The 26,398-nt window shown below is 40.1% G+C and overlaps 1 protein-coding gene across 1 annotated transcript in view; it reads left to right on the top strand.

Annotated features, from left to right (window-relative positions):
• The first annotated feature begins 972 nt into the window (after nucleotides 1–972).
• The window catches only part of LOC121551841 (serine/threonine-protein kinase LMTK1-like), a 78,252-nt gene continuing 52,826 nt past the window's right edge, over nucleotides 973–26,398 (top strand). Inside the window, exon 1 of the mRNA XM_045210985.1 lies at nucleotides 973–1,741. Coding sequence (XP_045066920.1) covers nucleotides 1,660–1,741 — 82 coding nt within the window. The 5' untranslated portion in view covers nucleotides 973–1,659. The remainder of the gene's footprint in view (nucleotides 1,742–26,398) is intronic.

The raw sequence follows: 26,398 nt of genomic DNA, 5'->3' as shown, positions 1-26,398 counted from the left end.
GTATAATGTTCAGGTGTGTATTGTGGTACATCAACATGTTAGGCTGGGATTCAATCCCATAGGTTGTAGACAATGCTGTTTTTAAAGGCAATGTTCCCATGTTCGCAGAGAGATCGCATTCACTGTAAATGCTGCATATGTTGGCTCAATCTGAATGTACCTTTAGAAGCAGCATTGTCTACAACCTGCGATCGGATTGAATCCCGGTCTTATTTTATATAAGGTCTATCAACATGGTGTCAACAGAGATCATGTCACTCTGACCAAGGCCAATAGAGTCAAGTAAACATCACTCATCAGGAAACATCATCACACTCTGAGCCAGGCCAGGCCCCTCTGAATAGAGTCAAGTAAACAACATCAAGTGTTTGGCAGTTGAGGACCTCCAGCAAACAATAAACATTCCAGCAAACAACTAGAGTCTTTTGACAGATGTTACCATACAGTCTATGTTACCATACAGTCTATGTACCATACATTCTATGTACCATACAGTCTATGTACCATACAGTCTAGGAGGATAATAATTTCACTGTATCCTGCTATTACATATGCCACCCTGTGAATGTGACTAATAAACTCATCTAATCTAATTTATGTTACCTAGTGTGTCCACCAGAGATTAGATCAGTCCAGACCAGACCAAACCATGGTCATATGTCAAAGGCAAATGGAGGTGCCCTTGATTTGCACTGAGCATGGTCGTGTTTGCACTTTTGGGACTATTCCATTGATTGATCCCATTGTACCAGGCAAGCTAAATGCACGCACACAGACACGCGCGCACACACACACACACACACACACACACCTGTCCTGCACTGATTGAAAAAGCTTTTTTATTCAAAATCACCACCTTTTCACGTGTTGTATTACTATTCTGAGACAGTCCTCTGTCTGTCGCTATCCCTACCCACTCTTTTCGCGCCTCCTCATCTCTCCCCTCACCACCGTGCAGATACCAGATTCCGAAACGGAGTCAGCGAGATTCCAGTTAGGGTAGGCTAGGACCGGACACCTTAAGCAAGATGGCGCTTCCCCTGTCGCCAGCTAAAGTGACGCTCCGATAATGCAATGAGTATTGAATATCTCCTAGGGAATATAGCAAGGATTCTGGATAACTATGTGCAGCCTATTACGTCATGTTGCATTGATCTACTCTAAAGACAGAGCAAGAGCATAACTTGACTAATATTGCCACTGGACGAATGCCAGGGTATGTCAGAGACAAAACCGAAAACGATGTTGAATAAATAACCGAATCACGTCGATAAAGCAGTTCTATTTTCTGGCTCATCATCATCAAACTGGTTGGATGACGGAGAAGAAAAGCGTGCGACGGGAGATACAACTATGCCTATCTATCGTTTTTTAATCGTCCGCCAGTCAAGTGAATGGCTGCGGTATCAAAATCAAAAACAAAAACCGAAGGGAATGTTTGTCAACATCTGTTTATTGATCGGATGTGAAGGATCAGACAGAACAGCGCGCGCACTGCGTCTCAGGGGTGTCAATGAGAAATAGCTAAAAATGCAGCGTTCGATTTGACTAGCATACAATCCTTCGGCTAAATGTGCTTTAGTCAACATCTGATATATTTCCATGTTGTATTTTGGTAAACCCTGCCTGCTGCCGTCTCAAGCCTGAAGAGGAGGGAGGATGTTCGTGGCTCTCTCTGTGATGGTCATGTCTTCAGCCTTCTTTAATCCCAGTTTTGCCTTCAATTCCCATTTTGACTCAGGTACGTGTCGAGCTCAAACTGACATTTAATGTGTGTGTTGTTTAATGCGTGTTTCATCTAATGTTCGTGTCAGAATGTGTATTGCTAGTATTGAATTTGAAACACAATGTTCGTCTTCTTTATCATCAACATTAACATCATCATCAGGTCCCTATATGTTGAATCATTGTGTGTTTAAACTCTGCTAGATACTGGTCTTTAAGCTCCATGTGAAGGATATGGATGTTTATCTGGCAACAACAGCAGCTAGATCAATATACAGTAGCCAGTGTGCTGTTGGCAGCCTTTATAGCCTGGTTGTGTGTGTTTGTGTGTGTGAGTCTGTGTGTGTGTTGACATTTAGGCTGTCTTCTTCTCCCCCTCTGTAGTCAGACCCCCTGCAGCACCCCTTTTTTTTGCCTCTTGGAGCAGTTTCCATGGCAACCTGAGGGGAGGGTGGCATGTAGTTATTTTAGAGGAACACAGAGGAAGCTGGGATGAAGGACAGTGTGTGTGTTGGTGTGTGTGCGTGTGTTGGTGTGTGTGTGTGTTTCACTACCATGCTATTGCCTGCCTCTCTCATTCTTATCCGCAGTGGAGAGAGGCAGCTCAAAGCCAACCTAGCACGCAGACCCCTGCAGGCGTGTGTATGTTTGTGTGTCAGCCCGGCTTAGCCCAGCTCAAACCTACTTCAGTTCACTGGAGACCTCCCTCCCTGACCCTGGCTCTATGGCTTGTTGTTGAAGGTACAGTAGTCTGCCTGTCTGCAGTGTTTACCCAGAGCATCAGGGCAACTGGACAGGACAGAGCCAACATGGACTCTGGCTACTAGAGCCAGCATGATGGGCAGGAGCACTCAGGTGCTGCTGTGTTGGGGGAGAGCTGGAGAGGGGAGGAGGAGAGGAGTGAGGGAGGGAGTGTGAGGAGAGAGAGAGTAGAGGGGGAGAGGAGGGGGGAGAGCGGTGGAGAGGAGGAGAGAGAGTAGAGGGTGAGAGGAGGTGGGAGAGAGGTGGAGAAGAGGAGAGAGAGTAGAGGGGGAGAGGAGGAGGGGGAGAGAGGTGGAGAGGAGGAGAGAGAGGTGGAGGAGGAGAGAGGTGGAGGGGAGGAGAGAGAGTAGAGGGGGAGAGGAGGAGGGGGAGAGAGGTGGAGAGGAGGAGAGAGAGTAGAGGAGGAGTGAGGAAGGGAAAGGGGGATATCTAGTCAGATGTACAACTGAATGCGTTCAACTAAAATGAGCAGAATAAATGAATGGGAGGTAAACATGATTGAGGTTGTCCCTGTGTGTGTGTGTTGTGTGTGTGTTGTGTGTGTTGTGTGTGTTGTGTGTATTGTGTGTGTGTGTGTGTGTGTGTTTAAACAGCATTGAGTGTCCCTGCATTAGGCTGTGTGTGCTCAGCATATAAATGAGGCCCTGAGGACCAGCCTCCTACAGCTCTCTCTGGTTGCTGCGCTGCATACAGGATTTCTCTTTCTGTTGCTCTCTTATTCCCAGACCGGTCACTAGTGATATGGGAGTTTCAGTACCCCATGTTGTACCGGTCACTAGTGATATGGGGGTTTCAGTACCCCATGTTGTACCGGTCACTAGTGATATGGGGAATTCAGTACCCCATGTTGTACCGGTCACTAGTGATATGGGGGTTTCAGTACCCCATGTTGTACCGGTCACTAGTGATATGGAGCTTTCAGTACCCCATGTTGTACCGGTCACTAGTGATATGGGGGTTTCAGTACCCCATGTTGTACCGGTCACTAGTGATATGGGGGTTTCAGTACCCCATGTTGTACCGGTCACTAGTGATATGGGGAATTCAGTACCCCATGTTGTACCGGTCACTAGTGATATGGGGGTTTCAGTACCCCATGTTGTACCGGTCACTAGTGATATGGGGTTTCAGTACCCCATGTTGTACGGTCACTAGTGATATGGAGCTTTCAGTACCCCATGTTGTACCGGTCACTAGTGATATGGGGGTTTCAGTACCCCATGTTGTACCGGTCACTAGTGATATGGGGGTTTCAGTACCCCATGTTGTACCGGTCACTAGTGATATGGGAAATCAGTACCCCATGTTGTACCGGTCACTAGTGATATGGGGAATTCAGTACCCCATGTTGTACCGGTCACTAGTGATATGGGGGTTTCAGTACCCCATGTTGTACTGGTCACTAGTGATATGGGGGTTTCAGTACCCCATGTTGTTCCGGTCACTAGTGATATGGGGGTTTCAGTACCCCATGTTGTACCGGTCACTAGTGATATGGGGGTTTCAGTACCCCATGTTGTACCGGTCACTAATGATATGGGGGTTTCAGTACCCCATGTTGTACCTGTCACTAGTGATACAGGGGTTTCAGTACCCCATGCTGTACCTGTCACTAGTGATATCGGGGTTTCAGTACCCCATGTTGTACCTGTCACTAGTGATATGGGGGTTTCAGTACCCCATGTTGTACCGGTCACTAGTGATATGGGGGTTTCAGTACCCCATGTTGTACCGGTCACTAGTGATATGGGGGTTTCAGTACCCCACGTTGTTCCGGTCACTAGTGATACGGGGCTTTCAGTACCCCATGTTGTACCGGTCACTAGTGATATGGGGGTTTCAGTACCCCATGTTGTACCGGTCACTAATGATATGGGGGTTTCAGTACCCCATGTTGTACCTGTCACTAGTGATACAGGGGTTTCAGTACCCCATGCTGTACCTGTCACTAGTGATATCGGGGTTTCAGTACCCCATGTTGTACCTGTCACTAGTGATATGGGGGTTTCAGTACCCCATGTTGTACCGGTCACTAGTGATATGGGGGTTTCAGTACCCCATGTTGTACCGGTCACTAGTGATATGGGGGTTTCAGTACCCCACGTTGTACCGGTCACTAGTGATATGGGGGTTTAAGTACCCCACGCTGTACCTGTCACTAGTGATATGGGGGTTTCAGTACCCCATGTTGTACCGGTCACTAGTGATATGGGGGTTTCAGTACCCCACGCTCTACCTGTCACCAGTGATATGGGGGTTTCAGTACCCCATGTTGTACCGGTCACTAGTGATATGGGGGTTTCAGTACCCCATGTTGTACCGGTCACTAGTGATATGGGGGTTTCAGTACCCCACGCTCTACCTGTCACCAGTGATATGGGGGTTTCAGTACCCCATGTTGTACCGGTCACTAGTGATATGGGGGTTTCAGTACCCCATGTTGTACCGGTCACTAGTGATATGGGGGTTTCAGTAACCCACGCTGTACCGGTCACTAGTGATATGGGGGTTTCAGTACCCCATGTTGTACCTGTCACTAGTGATATGAGGGTTTCAGTACTCCATGCTGTATCAGTCAGTAGTGATATTTGGGAGGTAGAGTAACCCCCATATTTTTTTTTCATGGTGTACAAGACACCTGCTACTGCAATTGTATATGGTTATATTGGTCAGAAAAATTATATTGTAATCTAACAGCACCTGTTTTGCACACATAACATCCACTCAGCGCTTCTCCTTACCTTGTTTTAGTTGATCTCCAGTATTTTCCATAACTAGTCACATTTATTCCACACATCAGACTCCCCCTTTACCTCCTGAGCAACCAGTAAACATTATCCGTTTCTAGTTTATTTGTCATGTCCTCTGCATCCATTTTGCTGTTACGGTGTTCTAAGTTTGTTATAACCAATTTATTGATGTGATTATGATATGCTATAGGTCAGGCCCTATTGGTCACGTGCATGCGATGCATACATGTGTCATAATAGAGAGAGCAAAGGTTGAGGGAATAGGGAATGAGGGATTTTGGTAACAGAACTTTTCAGTCAGAAATGGCTGTAATGATGTTGCAACACGGACAGCGCAATAAGCACTGTTGATGTTCTGTGGTAGTCGCTGCAGCAGGGAGGAGAGCGAGACAGTGGGTGCTAGTCACACAGTAAGTCACTCGCTGTCTTTTTAGCGCAGCAAGTCTGAGCTGGCCCGGCACAATCAAATCAATTGCGATCGGACTCCCTCTAGTAATTTGTGTCTCATAATTATTTCATCAAACAGTGTGCTTACAGCATCAGACAAGCTTAGTAGATATGGTTGATTTCATAAAAACACATAGGATGTGTCTATATTTGGAGAAGAAAATTGACCAATCGAATGGTCGACTAAGATTTTTTTATTGTCGGAGACAGTCCTAATTTGAACCCAGGTCTGCTGTCCTCCATGCTGTCCAGTGGCTGGCCTCAGCCTGGCCTGGCTCTGGTTCTATCCTCAGCCTGGCCTGGGTTTCTGGTTCTGTCCTCAGTCTGGCCTGGGTCTCTGGTTCTGGTTCTGTCCTCAGTCTGGCCTGGGTCTCTGGTTCTGGTTCTGCCCTCAGTCTTGCCTGGGTCTCTGGTTCTGGTTCTGCCCTCAGTCTTGCCTGGGTCTCTGGTTCTGGTTCTGTTCTGAGTCTGGCCTGGGACTCTGGTTCTGGTTATGTCCTCAGTCTGGCCTGGGACTCTGGTTCTGGTTCTGCCCTCAGTCTTGCCTGGGTCTCTGGTTCTGGTTCTGTTCTGAGTCTGGCCTGGGTCTCTGGTTCTGGTTCTGTTCTGAGTCTGGCCTGGGACTCTGGTTCTGGTTATGTCCTCAGTCTGGCCTGGGACTCTGGTTCTGGTTCTGCCCTCAGTCTTGCCTGGGTCTCTGGTTCTGGTTCTGTTCTGAGTCTGGCCTGGGACTCTGGTTCTGGTTCTATCCTCAGCCTGGCCTGAGTCTCTGGTTCTGGTTGTTTCCTAGTGCTGGACATTATTATGTAATCCCACCACAGTAATGTGATTGTGTAATTTGAGGTGAAAAGACACTCCCGTCTCCATCTTGCCAGGGAAATCACGGGTGAAAATACATTCCAAATGACACCCTATTTCCTATATAGTGCACTACTTTTGACTAGAGCATGTAGTGCAGTATATAGGGAATAGGGTGCCAATTGGGACGCGTCCTTCTTCACTGTGGTTAACTGAGGATCACTCTGGGCTTTCCCTCTAATCAAATTGGTCCGTTGGTATTTTATTGCAGTGGAGAGGGTGAGCTTTATAAACTCTTAGGAAGGCCTTTTATTGCCTGTAGAGAGGGTGAGCTTTATAGACTCTCTTAGGAAGGCAGACACAAACATTAGTTTGTCTCTTATCTGTGGTTTTTAGAATGTTTCAGAGGTCAGCAGAGGTCTCAGCCAATGTTCCCTCTAATTTGTTTAGGCACTGAGCAAATTTCAGGTCTGCTGAGCGCATATGGGGGTTTCAGTACCCCAAGTTGTACCGGTCACTAGTGATATGGGGGTTTCAGTACCCCATGTTGTACCTGTCACTAGTGATATGGGGGTTTCAGTACCCCATGTTGTACCTGTCACTAGTGATATAGAGGTTTCAGTAACCCACACTGTACTGGTCACTAGTGATATGGGGGTTTCAGTACCCCACGCAGACAAAAACATTAGTTTGTCTCTTATCTGTGGTTTTTAGAATGTTGTAGCTTCAGAGGTCAACAGAGGTCAGCAGAAGTCACAGCCAATGTTCCCTCTAATTTGTTTCGGCACTGACAAATTTGAGGTCTGCTGAGCGCATACTTGAACATTGCGAAACTTCCAGTGCGCGTTTACTGTGAACACAGAGGCTGAACACTAAGTTACAGTTCTAACAGTGGCCAAGTAGGCTGCTGTGGCTATTTGATCATAATGTAGGCCTAACCGAGTGGCCTACCATCAAAAACAATGGAGAAAATGCATCCCATAACATTTTAATATGGAAATAGCTGTTCTATCATTCAGCCTACAGTAGCAGCCAATGTGTGGTGTTCAATGTAGGCCTACATTCCATGAGACCTTTGAAAAAGAACATGCAGGGCGTGACCTGTTGACCCATTTGTCCTTGAGACAAGGAGGTGACTGAAAATTTTGTTGTGTTGTTTGATGCAAGAAACCACTTTACAAAATAAAATTATTATTCCCATACTATTATTACAGAGAATCAGACAAATTATGCTACCCTCTGCCTATTGGCTACTTAGCTTAATACAACACTGGCCCTTTAAGACAAAAAATAGCTCTTTGCCTGACTGGCTTTTCAAAGATGTGTAGAAATGTACACGTTTTGTGCTCTTGTAGGAAGCAATCACTCCCCTATTGCTGAAATACAACTTATCTATAACTGGGATAATAACTCACTAACTAGCAAATGATATTAACAAAATGTGCACCTGGCTACATGCAGCTCTCGCTTTGATCTCAAAACAAGCGCATCTACTCACACCACAGCTGTAAATATAGTCCAGTTCAAAGTAAATGGCACAGATTCATATATGGCAATGGTCTGTTTGCATATAGGCCTACTGTAGCTCGGATTGGCTATGCTTCACTGGTCTGTGTAGAGTACTAAATAGACTGAGTCATGCCAATAGAATCCTACTCCGATGCATTCTGCCTACAACAAAATCTCTTGCATAGTTTGGTTTGTTTCGGTATTCGATCTCAATTGCCACAGTAAAGGGAAACGTTGATAGTGTAAACAAACAGGGAAAACTCTGGAAAGTTGAGTGACGTTTAATCTCCAGCTTCTCTCCTTGGGCTGATATTTGTTCTGCACGCTGCACGGCAGTCCCAGGGAGCTGCGAGGCAGTCCCAGGGAGCTGCGAGGCAGTCCCAGGGAGCTGCGAGGCAGTCTCGGGGCTACTGCGTGCCCGGGCACGCGTGCAACTTAGAGGTCAACAGAGGTCACAGCACAGGTCAACAATGAGGTGATGAGAAGTAAGAACTCAGACAAGAGGCCTACTAGAAGCTGGGGTCGGGTTCCGTTCTACATTACAGAATGTTCAGATAGATGTATGTCACATAGAGCAGACAGGCATGCTTCTCCGTCATGTACTGTGGATTAGGGAATCTTATCAGCTTACATTTCTATCTGCTCAGAACGTTGCTGAAAGCAACCCAGGGTGGTGTCCAACTGTTCATTAGGGCACAGCGAAGCAAAATGTTTCAAAATGTTGTGCAACAGAACATAAAAAGGAGCCTTTCTTACTGGACAAGTTCAGATAGTTAGTACCATCCCGTTTCTCCCATTGTATAGATCAGGGGTGTCAAACATATGAGCCGCAAATTTTGACGTTGAGGAAATATAACCAGTTTTCAGTGTGGCCCCCCGGACCTCGTTGAAAAGCGAATGTATCCCACAGGCCTGGCTCCATACTGCAGGCTGGAGCCACCCTGCCCTAGCAATACGTTACCCTGACCAGGCCAGTAATGGAAGGGAGAATCGATGTTGCCACGGTGATGGATGGGCTAGGTAGAGGAGGAGCCAAAGAGGAGGAGCCACGAATTGGAGCCAATCAGATGGATGCACACTCTAAACACACAAACAGTTCTACACCCTCCTATTCTCTCTGTGATTCTTACACACAACACAAAAACAAAACAGCTCCCATTCTCCCTAACACTCATTAATACATCATCACTCTCCCCCCTCTCCCTCTCCATCCTCCTGTCCTCCTTTCCTCTCCCATTCTCCATCACACCATCTCTCTGTCCCATCTCTCACTCTTTTCTTCCATCTCCCTCCCCGTCTCTCCCCCTTCCTCCTCCCCCTCCCTCTCTCCAACCTCTCTCTCACTGTCCTTCTCCCCCCTCCTACCTCTCTCTTCTCCTCCTGTACTCTTTCCTATTTCTCCTCCTCTCTCTCCATCCTCCTGTACCACTTCTCCTCCTGTACCACTTCTCCTCCTGTACCACTTCTCCTCCTGTACCACTTCTCTTCCTGTACCACTTCTCTTCCTGTACCACTTCTCCTCCTGTACCCCTTCTTCTCCTGTACCCCTCTCCTCCTGTACCCCTTTCCTCCCGTACCCCTTCTCCTCCTGTACCCCTTTTCCTGCTGTACCCCTTTTTCCTCCTGTATCCCTTCTCTTCCTGTACCCCTTTCCTCCTGTACCCCTTCTCCTCCTGTACCCCTTTTCCTCCTGTACCCCTTCTCCTCCTGTACCCCTTTTCCTCCTGTGATGGTGGGAGATGCAGGCAGGCACCCTTCCCTCCCCAGCAGGTGTCAAGAGCACAGCTGCAACCACAGGAAATAAACCACACTCTGCTGATGTGTTAAATACTGCATGGGCTCTGAGCTGACACACACACAGGCACACACACACACACAAACACACACTTACACACACGCAAGCCCACACGAACACACAGAGGAATCAGGAATCACAGTAGTGGGTGGATTAGTGCCAGCGTGCTGTGCTGTGCTGTCTGTCTGTCTGTCTGTCTGTCATACCTTCACCAAGCCATGCTCACCTCACCCACGTCACTGAGAGTCATGGTGATGACTTCATATCTTCCAAAGAACCTGACACAACAAAAAAATACTGACATATATTGCTCAGGGGAGGAGGAACACAGACTAGCATTGTTGTGTGTGTGTGTTGTTCTCCATGACTGTCACACTAGTGTCACCTCTTGTTTCCCCTGTCAGCAGGAATGGCTGAAGGACAGTCACACCATGGCTGCGTTCCAAATGGCACCCTGTTCTCCTTATATTTTTCGTATATATTTCTCAATCTCACTTTCCATCCTTTAACTAAATATACTTTCCTGCAACCCGCCTCATCCAATGTGGAATGGATTCTGTTGTTTCTTCATACATTTTTATCCAGAACCTCTGGCTGAAACTAGCCAGCTAACTAGCTACTTGCTATTAGCCACCGTTAGCGGTCTTCACCATTGTCCGTGGCCGTGGCCTGCACTACCTACCAGCCAGCTCTAGCCTGGACAATTGTCGGCCAGTCTGCACAGTCTGCACATTGCGCTATCGAGCCAGTGCATATCGGATTTTCTGCCGGAACCACTGAATCACTGGACCTTAACACCGGATCATCGCTAGCCAGCTAACTAGCTACTTGCTATTAGCCACCGTTAGCGGTCTTCACCATTGTCCGTGGCCGTGGCCTGCACTACCTACCAGCCAGCCAGAATCGGCTTTCTATTTCGCAACAAAGCCTCCTTCACTCATGCTGCCAAAAATGCCCTCGTAAAACTGACTATCCTACCGATCCTTGTCATTTACAAAATAGCCTCCAACACTCTACTCAGCAAATTGGGTGTAGTCTATCACAGTGCCATCCGTTTTGTCACCAATGCCCCATATACTACCCACCATTGTGACCTGTACGCTCTTGTTGGCTGGCCCTCACTACATATTCGTCGCCAAACCCACTGGCTCCCGGTCATCTATAAATCACTGCTAGGCAAATCCCCGCCTTATCTTAGCTCACTGGTCACCATAGCAACACCCACCCGTAGTCTGCGCTCCAGCAGGTATATCTCACTGGTCATCCCCAAAGCCAACACCTCCTTTGGCCGCTATTCCTTCCAGTTCTCTGCTGCCAATGACTGGAACGAACTGCAAAAATCTCTGAAGCTGGAGACTCTTATACCTCACTAACTTTAAACGTCAGTTGTCAGAGCAGCTTACCGATCACTGCACCTGTACACAGCCTTTCTGAAATTAGCCCACCCAACTACCTCATCCCCATATTGTTATTTATTTTGCTAATTTGCAACCTAGTATCTCTATTTGCACATCATCTTTTGCACATCTATCATTCCAGTGTTAATACGAAATTGTAACTATTTGTCACGCCCTGACTCTGGGGACTCTTATTTGTTGAGTCAGGGTGTGATTTTCTATGTTGTATTTTCTATGTTTAGATCTATTATGTGTATTTCTATGTTGGCCGGGGTGGTTCCCAATCAGAGGCAGCTGTAGCTCGTTGTCTCTGATTGGGGACATACTTAGGCAGCCTATTGGCACTAGTGGGTTGTGGGATCTTGTTCCAGTTAAGGTATGTTGTGTTGCGCTGCCTTGGACTTCACGTTTCGCTTCGCTTCGTTTCGTTTCGTTTCTTTTCGTTTCGTTTCATTTTGTTTGTTGTTTTGTCGTTGTGTTTAATATTTAATAAACATGTACGCATATCACGCTGCGCCTTGGTCCGTCCCGTTCATGAACGATCGTGACACTATTTTGCACTATGGCCTATTTTATTGCCTTACCTCCATAACTTACTACATTCGCACACACTGTATATATATTTTCTGTTGTATTTTTGACTTTATGTTTTGTTTACCCCATATGTAACTCTGTGTTGTTGTTTTTATCGCACTGCTTTGCTTTATCTTGGCCAGGTCGCAGTTGTAAATGAGAACTTGTTCTCAACTGGCTTACCTGGTTAAATAAAGGTGAAATAAAAAAATATAAAAGGGTGCCATTTGGGACAGACAAGAGCTAGAATCTCTCTCTCTCTGTCTCGCTCTCTCTGTCTCTCTCTCTCTTGTCTCGCTCTCTCTCTCTCTCTCTCTCTCTGTCTCTCTCTGTGTCTGTCTCTCTCTCTCTCTGTCTCTCTCTCTCTCTCTCTCTCTCTCTCTCTCTCTCTCTCTCTCTCTCTCTCTCTCTCTCTCTCTCTCTCTCTCTCTTTCTCTCTCTCTCTCTGTCTCTCTACTGTGAGCTCAGTGAGAGTTGTCTCTGGTGCTGAATCATGCAACCAGGTAGAATAGAGTTACACCTTCACTCTCCATGGTCCTGTATGTCGCAAGCTCTAGTGTGTGTGTGTGTGTGTGTTAGGGATGGGAGGGGGGGGGGAGTCAATACAGTTACATATCACAATATTATTTTGGAATATATTATATTGTTACTTTGACTCCAAGTATCAAATTTCTTTAATTAAAAAACTAAATTTTTTGCTAAGTAGCGTGAACTAGCGCTAATCGTCTGTACCTGTGCCAGAAATACAGTATTTTTTAAATTATTTGTTTAATATAACAGCAGGTAATGTCAGGTTTAACCCCCTAACATGGTATATAACAGCAGGTAATGTCAGGTTTAACCCCCTAACATGGTATATAACAGTAGGTAATGTCAGGTTTAACCCCCTAACATGGTATATAACAGTAGGTAATGTCAGGTTTAACCCCCTAACATGGTATATAACAGTAGGTAATTGTGACACTCTGGCTCCATGGACTTTGATTATTGAGCCAGGGTTGTTCATTTTCTTTTGGGTGTATTTCTATGTTGGTTTCTAGTTGTTCATTTCATTGTTTGGTGATTAGTCATATGACTCCCAATCGGAGGTAACGAGTGTCAGCTGTCGGCTCGTTATCTCTGATTGGGAGCCATATTTAAACTGTTGTTGGTTTCACTGTGTGTTTGTGGGTTTTTGTTCCATGTACAGTCATTTGTCACTGTGGACTTCACTATCGTCATTCGTTTATTTGTTTTCGTGGTTGCTTTGATTAAATAAAGTCATCATGTTCACTCAACGCGCTGCGTATTGGTCCGCTTCCTCAGACGATCGTGACAGTAATGTCGGGTTTAACCCCCTAACATGGTATATAACAGCAGGTAATGTCAGGTTTAACCCCCTAACATGGTATATAACAGTAGGTAATGTCAGGTTTAACCCCCTAACATGGTATATAACAGCAGGTAATGTCAGGTTTAACCCCCTAACATGGTATATAACAGCAGGTAATGTCAGGTTTAACCCCCTAACATGGTATATAACAGCAGGTCATGTCAGGTTTAACCCCCTAACATGGTATATACCAGTAGGTAATGTCAGGTTTAACCCCCTAACATGGTATATAACAGCAGGTCATGTCAGGTTTAACCCCCTAACATGGTATATAACAGTAGGTAATGTCAGGTTTAACCCCCTAACATGGTATATAACAGTAGGTAATGTCAGGTTTAACCCCCTAACATGGTATATAACAGTAGGTAATGTCAGGTTTAACCCCCTAACATGGTATATAACAGTAGGTAATGTCAGGTTTAACCCCCTAACATGGTATATAACAGCAGGTAATGTCAGGTTTAACCCCCTAACATGGTATATAACAGTAGGTAATGTCAGGTTTGTGTGAGAGTGTGCGTGCATGTGTGTGTGTGTGGTTGCATGCGTTTGTATTTGTGTGTGTGTGTGTGGGTTGTAGGATTAAGAAGTCAAGCTAACAGTTTAGCCTTATTGAGAACACAATTAGCATTGATCTGTAACAGTCAGTCAATGACATGAAGACCTTAACACCAGATCATTCCAAATATAACCCTAACCCCCTAAGGTCATATGGAATGACCCTGCTATTTAAGTGTGCATCCCAAATGGCACCCTATTCCAGTTATAGGGCACAACCCATAGGGGCCCTGGTCAAAAGTAGTGCACTATATAGGGTGTCATTTGGGACGTGCCCGAAGTCTCTGTTGTCATAGTCTTGACCTGTGTGATCTGGAAATAGAGACTAGATATCACCACAGACTGAAAGAAACTAGATATCACCACAGACTGAAATGGACTAGATATCACCACAGACTGAAATAGACTAGATATCACCACAGACTGAAATATACTAGATATCACCACAGACTGAAATAGAGACTAGATATCAACACAGTACGAAATATAGACTAGATATCACCACGGTATGAAATAGAGACTAGATATCACCACAGTGTGAAATAGACTAGATATCACCACAGTATGAAATAGACAGATATTCCACGGTATGAAATAGAGAATATATTTCACCACAGTATGAAATAAACAGATATCACCAAGGTATGAAATAGACAGATATCACCACAGTATGAAATAGACTGGATATCACCACAGTATGAAATAGACAGATATCACCACAGTATTCAATAGACTAGATATCACCACAGTATGAAATGTATACTAGATATCACCACAGTATGACATGTATACTAGATATCACCACAGTATGAAATAGACATATATCACCACAGCATGAAATAGACAGATATCACCACGGTATGAAATAGACAGATATCTGCACAGTATGAAATATAGACTAGATATCACCGCAGTATTAAATAGACTAGATATCACCGCATTATGAAATAGACTAGATATCACCACAGTATGAAATAGAGACTAGATATCACCACAGTATGAAATAGACAGATATTACCACAGTATGAAATAGACAGATATCACCACAGTATTAAATATATACTAGATATCACTGCAGTATGACATAGACAGATAACTGCACAGTATGAAATAGTGACTATATATCACCACAGTATGAAATAGATACTAGATATCACCACAGTATGAAATATAGACTAGATATCACGACAGTATGAAATATAGACTCGATATCAGCATAGTATGTAATATAGACTAGATATCACCACAGTATGAAATATAGACTAGATATCACCACAGTATGAAATAGACATATATCACCACAGTATGAAATATATACTAGCTATCACCACAGTATGAAATAGACCTGATATCACCACAGTATGAAATAGACAGATATCAACGCGGTATGAAATAGAGCCTAGGTATCAGCACAGTATGAAATAGAGACTAGATATCACCACAGTATGAAATAGAGTCTAGATATAACCACAGTATGAAATAGAGAGACTAGATACCACAGTATGAATTAGACAGATATCACCACAGCATGAAATATACATATATCACCAAGGTATGAAATAGACAGATATCTGCACAGTATGAAATATAGACTAGATATCACCGCAGTATTAAATAGACTAGATATCACCACATTATGAAATAGACTAGATATCACCACAGTATGAAATAGAGACTAGATATCACCACAGTATGAAATAGACAGATATTCCCACAGTATGATATAGACAGATATCACCACGGTATGAAATATATACTAGATATCAACACAGTATGAAATATAGACTAGATATCACCACAGTATGAAATAGACTAGATATCACCACATTATGAAATAGACAGATAGCACCACAGTATGAAATAGACTAGATATCACTGCAGTATTAAATATACTAGATATCACCACAGTATGAAATAGAGACTAGATATCACCACAGTATGAAATAGAGATATCACCACAGTATGAAAAAGAGACTAGATATCACCACAGTATTAAATAGAGACTAGATATCACAGCACTATGCAATAGACTAGATTTCACCACAGTATGAAATAGTTACTAGATATCACCACAGTATGACATAGACTAGATATCACCACAGTCTGAAATAGAGACTAGCTGTAACCACAGTATGAATTAGAGACTATATATCAGCACAGTATGAATTAGAGACTAGATATCACCACAGTATGAAAAATGGACTAGATATCACTACAGTATGAAATACATACTAAATATCACCACTATATGAAATAGACTAGATATCACCACAGTATGAAATAGACAGATATCACCACAGTATGAAATAGACAGATATCACCACAGTATGAAATAGAGACTAGATATCACCACAGTATGAAATAGACAGATATTCCCACAGTATGATATAGACAGATATCACCACGGTATGAAATATATACTAGATATCAACACAGTATGAAATATAGACTAGATATCACCACAGTATGAAATAGACTAGATATCACCACAGTATGAAATAGACAGATAGCACCACAGTATGAAATAGACTAGATATCACTGCAGTATTAAATATACTAGATATCACCACAGTATGAAATAGAGACTAGATATCACCACAGTATGAAAAAGAGACTAGATATCACCACAGTATTAAATAGAGACTAGATATCACAGCACTATGCAATAGACTAGATTTCACCACAGTATGAAATAGTTACTAGATATCACCACAGTATGACATAGACTAGATATCACCACAGTCTGAAATAGAGACTAGCTGTAACCACAGTATGAATTAGAGACTATATATCAGCACAGTATGAAATAGAGACTAGATATCACTACAGTATGAAATAGAGACTAGATATCACCACAGTATGAAATAGACAGATATTCCCACAGTATGATATAGACAGATATCACCACGGTATGAAATATATACTAGATATCAACACAGTATGAAATATAGACTAGATATCACCACAGTATGAAATAGACTAGATATCACCACAGTATGAAATAGACAGATAGCACCACAGTATGAAATAGACTAGATATCACTGCAGTATTAAATATACTAGATATCACCACAGTATGAAATAGAGACTAGATATCACCACAGTATGAAATAGAGACTAGATATCACCACAGTATAAAAAAGAGACTAGATATCACCACAGTATTAAATAGAGACTAGATATCACAGCACTATGCAATAGACTAGATTTCACCACAGTATGAAATAGTTACTAGATATCACCACAGTATGACATAGACTACATATCACCACAGTCTGAAATAGAGACTAGCTGTAACCACAGTATGAATTAGAGACTATATATCAGCACAGTATGAATTAGAGACTAGATATCACCACAGTATGAAAAATAGACTAGATATCACTACAGTATGAAATACATAATAAATATCACCACTATATGAAATAGACTAGATATCACCACAGTATGAAATAGACAGATATCACCACAGTATGGAAATAGACAGATATCACCACAGTATGAAATAGAGACTAGATATCACCACAGTATGAAATAGACAGATATTCCCACAGTATGATATAGACAGATATCACCACGGTATTAAATATATACTAGATATCAACACAGTATGAAATATAGACTAGATATCACCACAGTATGAAATAGACTAGATATTCCCACAGTATGATATAGACAGATATCACCACAGTATGAAATAGAGACTATATATCACCACAGTATGAAATATAGACTAGATATCACCACAGTATGAAATATAGACTCGATATCACCATAGTATGTAATATAGACTAGATATGGTGGTCCTCTGTAGCTCAGCTGGTAGAGCACAGTGCTTGTAACGCCAGGGTAGTGGGTTCGATCCCCGGGACCACCCATACACAAAAATGTATGCACGCATGACTGTAAGTCGCTTTGGATAAAAGCGTCTGCTAAATGGCATATTATTATTATTATTATTATTATAGATATCACCATAGTATGTAATATAGACTAGATATCACCACAGTATGAAATATAGACTAGATATCACCACAGTATGAAATATACATATATCACCACAGTATGAAATATATACTAGCTATCACCACAGTATGAAATAGACTAGATATCACCACAGTATGAAATAGACAGATATCAACGCGGTATTAAATAGAGCCTAGATATCACTGCAGTATGAAATAGAGCCTATATATCACCACAGTATGAAATAGAGACTATATATAACCACAGTATGAAATATATACTAGCTATCACCACAGTATGAAATATATACTAGCTATCACCACAGTATGAAATAGACCTGATATCACCACAGTATGAAATAGACAGATATCAACGCGGTATGAAATAGAGCCTAGGTATCAGCACAGTATGAAATAGAGACTAGATATCACCACAGTATGAAATAGAGTCTAGATATAACCACAGTATGAAATAGAGACTAGATACCACAGTATGAATTAGACAGATATCACCACAGCATGAAATATACATATATCACCAAGGTATGAAATAGACAGATATCACCACGGTATGAAATAGACAGATATCTGCACAGTATGAAATATAGACTAGATATCACCGCAGTATTAAATAGACTAGATATCACCGCATTATGAAATAGACTAGATATCACCACAGTATGAAATAGAGACTAGATATCACCACAGTATGAAATAGACAGATATTACCACAGTATGAAATAGACAGATATCACCACAGTATTAAATATATACTAGATATCACTGCAGTATGACATAGACAGATAACTGCACAGTATGAAATAGTGACTATATATCACCACAGTATGAAATAGATACTAGATATCACCACAGTATGAAATATAGACTAGATATCACCACAGTATGAAATATAGACTCGATATCAGCATAGTATGTAATATAGACTAGATATCACCACAGTATGAAATATAGACTAGATATCACCACAGTATGAAATAGACATATATCACCACAGTATGAAATATATACTAGCTATCACCACAGTATGAAATAGACCTGATATCACCACAGTATGAAATAGACAGATATCAACGCGGTATGAAATAGAGCCTAGGTATCAGCACAGTATGAAATAGAGACTAGATATCACCACAGTATGAAATAGAGTCTAGATATAACCACAGTATGAAATAGAGACTAGATACCACAGTATGAATTAGACAGATATCACCACAGCATGAAATATACATATATCACCAAGGTATGAAATAGACAGATATCTGCACAGTATGAAATATAGACTAGATATCACCGCAGTATTAAATAGACTAGATATCACCACATTATGAAATAGACTAGATATCACCACAGTATGAAATAGAGACTAGATATCACCACAGTATGAAATAGACAGATATTCCCACAGTATGATATAGACAGATATCACCACGGTATGAAATATATACTAGATATCAACACAGTATGAAATATAGACTAGATATCACCACAGTATGAAATAGACTAGATATCACCACATTATGAAATAGACAGATAGCACCACAGTATGAAATAGACTAGATATCACTGCAGTATTAAATATACTAGATATCACCACAGTATGAAATAGAGACTAGATATCACCACAGTATGAAATAGAGATATCACCACAGTATGAAAAAGAGACTAGATATCACCACAGTATTAAATAGAGACTAGATATCACAGCACTATGCAATAGACTAGATTTCACCACAGTATGAAATAGTTACTAGATATCACCACAGTATGACATAGACTAGATATCACCACAGTCTGAAATAGAGACTAGCTGTAACCACAGTATGAATTAGAGACTATATATCAGCACAGTATGAATTAGAGACTAGATATCACCACAGTATGAAAAATGGACTAGATATCACTACAGTATGAAATACATACTAAATATCACCACTATATGAAATAGACTAGATATCACCACAGTATGAAATAGACAGATATCACCACAGTATGAAATAGACAGATATCACCACAGTATGAAATAGAGACTAGATATCACCACAGTATGAAATAGACAGATATTCCCACAGTATGATATAGACAGATATCACCACGGTATGAAATATATACTAGATATCAACACAGTATGAAATATAGACTAGATATCACCACAGTATGAAATAGACTAGATATCACCACAGTATGAAATAGACAGATAGCACCACAGTATGAAATAGACTAGATATCACTGCAGTATTAAATATACTAGATATCACCACAGTATGAAATAGAGACTAGATATCACCACAGTATGAAAAAGAGACTAGATATCACCACAGTATTAAATAGAGACTAGATATCACAGCACTATGCAATAGACTAGATTTCACCACAGTATGAAATAGTTACTAGATATCACCACAGTATGACATAGACTAGATATCACCACAGTCTGAAATAGAGACTAGCTGTAACCACAGTATGAAATATAGACTAGATATCACCACAGTATGAAATAGACTAGATATCACCACAGTATGAAATAGACTAGATATCACCACAGTATGAAATAGACAGATAGCACCACAGTATGAAATAGACTAGATATCACTGCAGTATTAAATATACTAGATATCACCACAGTATGAAATAGAGACTAGATATCACCACAGTATGAAAAAGAGACTAGATATCACCACAGTATTAAATAGAGACTAGATATCACAGCACTATGCAATAGACTAGATTTCACCACAGTATGAAATAGTTACTAGATATCACCACAGTATGACATAGACTAGATATCACCACAGTCTGAAATAGAGACTAGCTGTAACCACAGTATGAATTAGAGACTATATATCAGCACAGTATGAAATAGAGACTAGATATCACTACAGTATGAAATAGAGACTAGATATCACCACAGTATGAAATAGACAGATATTCCCACAGTATGATATAGACAGATATCACCACGGTATGAAATATATACTAGATATCAACACAGTATGAAATATAGACTAGATATCACCACAGTATGAAATAGACTAGATATCACCACAGTATGAAATAGACAGATAGCACCACAGTATGAAATAGACTAGATATCACTGCAGTATTAAATATACTAGATATCACCACAGTATGAAATAGAGACTAGATATCACCACAGTATGAAATAGAGACTAGATATCACCACAGTATAAAAAAAGAGACTAGATATCACCACAGTATTAAATAGAGACTAGATATCACAGCACTATGCAATAGACTAGATTTCACCACAGTATGAAATAGTTACTAGATATCACCACAGTATGACATAGACTACATATCACCACAGTCTGGAAATAGAGACTAGCTGTAACCACAGTATGAATTAGAGACTATATATCAGCACAGTATGAATTAGAGACTAGATATCACCACAGTATGAAAAATAGACTAGATATCACTACAGTATGAAATACATAATAAATATCACCACTATATGAAATAGACTAGATATCACCACAGTATGAAATAGACAGATATCACCACAGTATGAAATAGACAGATATCACCACAGTATGAAATAGAGACTAGATATCACCACAGTATGAAATAGACAGATATTCCCACAGTATGATATAGACAGATATCACCACGGTATGAAATATATACTAGATATCAACACAGTATGAAATATAGACTAGATATCACCACAGTATGAAATAGACTAGATATTCCCACAGTATGATATAGACAGATATCACCACAGTATGAAATAGAGACTATATATCACCACAGTATGAAATATAGACTAGATATCACCACAGTATGAAATATAGACTCGATATCACCATAGTATGTAATATAGACTAGATATGGTGGTCCTCTGTAGCTCAGCTGGTAGAGCACAGTGCTTGTAACGCCAGGGTAGTGGGTTCGATCCCGGGACCACCCATACACAAAAATGTATGCACGCATGACTGTAAGTCGCTTTGGATAAAAGCGTCTGCTAAATGGCATATTATTATTATTATTATTATTATAGATATCACCATAGTATGTAATATAGACTAGATATCACCACAGTATGAAATATAGACTAGATATCACCACAGTATGAAATATACATATATCACCACAGTATGAAATATATACTAGCTATCACCACAGTATGAAATAGACTAGATATCACCACAGTATGAAATAGACAGATATCAACGCGGTATTAAATAGAGCCTAGATATCACTGCAGTATGAAATAGAGCCTATATATCACCACAGTATGAAATAGAGACTATATATAACCACAGTATGAAATATATACTAGCTATCACCACAGTATGAAATATATACTAGCTATCACCACAGTATGAAATAGACCTGATATCACCACAGTATGAAATAGACAGATATCAACGCGGTATGAAATAGAGCCTAGGTATCAGCACAGTATGAAATAGAGACTAGATATCACCACAGTATGAAATAGAGTCTAGATATAACCACAGTATGAAATAGAGACTAGATACCACAGTATGAATTAGACAGATATCACCACAGCATGAAATATACATATATCACCAAGGTATGAAATAGACAGATATCTGCACAGTATGAAATATAGACTAGATATCACCGCAGTATTAAATAGACTAGATATCACCACATTATGAAATAGACTAGATATCACCACAGTATGAAATAGAGACTAGATATCACCACAGTATGAAATAGACAGATATTCCCACAGTATGATATAGACAGATATCACCACGGTATGAAATATATACTAGATATCAACACAGTATGAAATATAGACTAGATATCACCACAGTATGAAATAGACTAGATATCACCACAGTATGAAATAGACAGATAGCACCACAGTATGAAATAGACTAGATATCACTGCAGTATTAAATATACTAGATATCACCACAGTATGAAATAGAGACTAGATATCACCACAGTATGAAATAGAGATATCACCACAGTATGAAAAAGAGACTAGATATCACCACAGTATTAAATAGAGACTAGATATCACAGCACTATGCAATAGACTAGATTTCACCACAGTATGAAATAGTTACTAGATATCACCACAGTATGACATAGACTAGATATCACCACAGTCTGAAATAGAGACTAGCTGTAACCACAGTATGAATTAGAGACTATATATCAGCACAGTATGAATTAGAGACTAGATATCACCACAGTATGAAAAAATTGACTAGATATCACTACAGTATGAAATACATACTAAATATCACCACTATATGAAATAGACTAGATATCACCACAGTATGAAATAGACAGATATCACCACAGTATGAAATAGACAGATATCACCACAGTATGAAATAGAGACTAGATATCACCACAGTATGAAATAGACAGATATTCCCACAGTATGATATAGACAGATATCACCACGGTATGAAATATATACTAGATATCAACACAGTATGAAATATAGACTAGATATCACCACAGTATGAAATAGACTAGATATCACCACAGTATGAAATAGACAGATAGCACCACAGTATGAAATAGACTAGATATCACTGCAGTATTAAATATACTAGATATCACCACAGTATGAAATAGAGACTAGATATCACCACAGTATGAAAAAGAGACTAGATATCACCACAGTATTAAATAGAGACTAGATATCACAGCACTATGCAATAGACTAGATTTCACCACAGTATGAAATAGTTACTAGATATCACCACAGTATGACATAGACTAGATATCACCACAGTCTGAAATAGAGACTAGCTGTAACCACAGTATGAATTAGAGACTATATATCAGCACAGTATGAAATAGAGACTAGATATCACTACAGTATGAAATAGAGACTAGATATCACCACAGTATGAAATAGACAGATATTCCCACAGTATGATATAGACAGATATCACCACGGTATGAAATATATACTAGATATCAACACAGTATGAAATATAGACTAGATATCACCACAGTATGAAATAGACTAGATATCACCACAGTATGAAATAGACAGATAGCACCACAGTATGAAATAGACTAGATATCACTGCAGTATTAAATATACTAGATATCACCACAGTATGAAATAGAGACTAGATATCACCACAGTATGAAATAGAGACTAGATATCACCACAGTATAAAAAAGAGACTAGATATCACCACAGTATTAAATAGAGACTAGATATCACAGCACTATGCAATAGACTAGATTTCACCACAGTATGAAATAGTTACTAGATATCACCACAGTATGACATAGACTACATATCACCACAGTCTGAAATAGAGACTAGCTGTAACCACAGTATGAATTAGAGACTATATATCAGCACAGTATGAATTAGAGACTAGATATCACCACAGTATGAAAAATAGACTAGATATCACTACAGTATGAAATACATAATAAATATCACCACTATATGAAATAGACTAGATATCACCACAGTATGAAATAGACAGATATCACCACAGTATGAAATAGACAGATATCACCACAGTATGGAAATAGAGACTAGATATCACCACAGTATGAAATAGACAGATATTCCCACAGTATGATATAGACAGATATCACCACGGTATGAAATATATACTAGATATCAACACAGTATGAAATATAGACTAGATATCACCACAGTATGAAATAGACTAGATATTCCCACAGTATGATATAGACAGATATCACCACAGTATGAAATAGAGACTATATATCACCACAGTATGAAAATATAGACTAGATATCACCACAGTATGAAATATAGACTCGATATCACCATAGTATGTAATATAGACTAGATATGGTGGTCCTCTGTAGCTCAGCTGGTAGAGCACAGTGCTTGTAACGCCAGGGTAGTGGGTTCGATCCCCGGGACCACCCATACACAAAAATGTATGCACGCATGACTGTAAGTCGCTTTGGATAAAAGCGTCTGCTAAATGGCATATTATTATTATTATTATTTATAGATATCACCATAGTATGTAATATATACTAGATATCACCACAGTATGAAATATAGACTAGATATCACCACAGTATGAAATATACATATATCACCACAGTATGAAATATATACTAGCTATCACCACAGTATGAAATAGACTAGATATCACCACAGTATGAAATAGACAGATATCAACGCGGTATTAAATAGAGCCTAGATATCACTGCAGTATGAAATAGAGCCTATATATCACCACAGTATGAAATAGAGACTATATATAACCACAGTATGAAATATATACTAGCTATCACCACAGTATGAAATAGACTAGATGTCACCACAGTATGAAATAGACAGATATCAACGCGGTATGAAATAGAGCCTAGATATCACTGCAGTATGAAATAGAGCCTATATATCACCACAGTATGAAATAGAGACTATATATAACCACAGCATGAAATAGAGACTAGATGTCACCACAGTATGAATTAGAGACTATATATCAGCACAATATGAAATAGAGACTAGATATCAGCACAGTATGAAAAATAGACTAGATATCACCACAGTATGAAATATATACTAGATATCATCACAGTATGACTTAGACTAGATATCACCACAGTCTGAAATAGAGACTAGATGTCACCACAGTATGAATTAGACACTATATATCAACACAGTATGAAATAGAGACTAGATATCCCCACAGTATGAAATAGAGACTAGATATCACCACAGTATGAAATAGATACTAGATATCACCACAGTATGAAATATAGACTAGATATCACCACAGTATGAAATAGAGACTAGATATCACTGCAGTATGAAATATAGACAGATATCAGCACAGTATGAAATAGGCTAGATATCACCACAGTATGAAATAGAGATTAGATATCACCACAGTATGAAATATAGACTATATATCACCACAGTATGAAATAGAGATTAGATATCACCACAGTATGAAATAGAGACTAGATATCAGCACAGTATGAAAAATAGACTAGATATCACCACAGTATGAAATATATACTAGATATCACCACAGTATGAAATAGAGATTAGATATCACCACAGTATGACATAGGCTAGATATCACCACAGTATGAAATAGAGATTAGATATCACCACAGTATGAAATATAGACTAGATATCACCACAGTATGAAATAGAGATTAGATATCACCACAGTATGAAATAGAGACTAGATATCAGCACAGTATGAAAAATAGACTAGATATCACCACAGTATGAAATATATACTAGATATCACCACAGTATGAAATAGAGATTAGATATCACCACAGTATGAAATAGAGACTAGATATCAGCACAGTATGAAAAATAGACTAGATATCACCACAGTATGAAATATATACTAGATATCACCACAGTATGACATAGACTAGATATCACCACAGTCTGAAATAGAGACTAGATGTCACCACAGTATGAATTAGAGACTATATATCAGCACAGTATGAAATAGAGACTAGATATCCCCACAGTATGAAATAGAGACTAGATGTCACCACAGTATGAATTAGAGACTATATATCAGCACAGTATGAAATAGAGACTAGATATCCCCACAGTATGAAATAGAGACTAGATATCACCACAGTATGAAATAGATACTAGGTATCACCACAGTATGAAATATAGACTAGATATCACCACAGTATGAAATAGAGACTAGATATCACTGCAGTATGAAATATATAGACAGATATCACCACAGTATGAAATATAGACTAGATAT

This window comes from Coregonus clupeaformis, chromosome 35 (assembly GCF_020615455.1).
Source record: "Coregonus clupeaformis isolate EN_2021a chromosome 35, ASM2061545v1, whole genome shotgun sequence".
Lineage (NCBI taxonomy): Eukaryota > Metazoa > Chordata > Actinopteri > Salmoniformes > Salmonidae > Coregonus > Coregonus clupeaformis.
The sequence above is the reverse complement of the archived record's forward strand: the minus strand, read 5'-3'. Positions and strand labels throughout refer to the sequence as shown.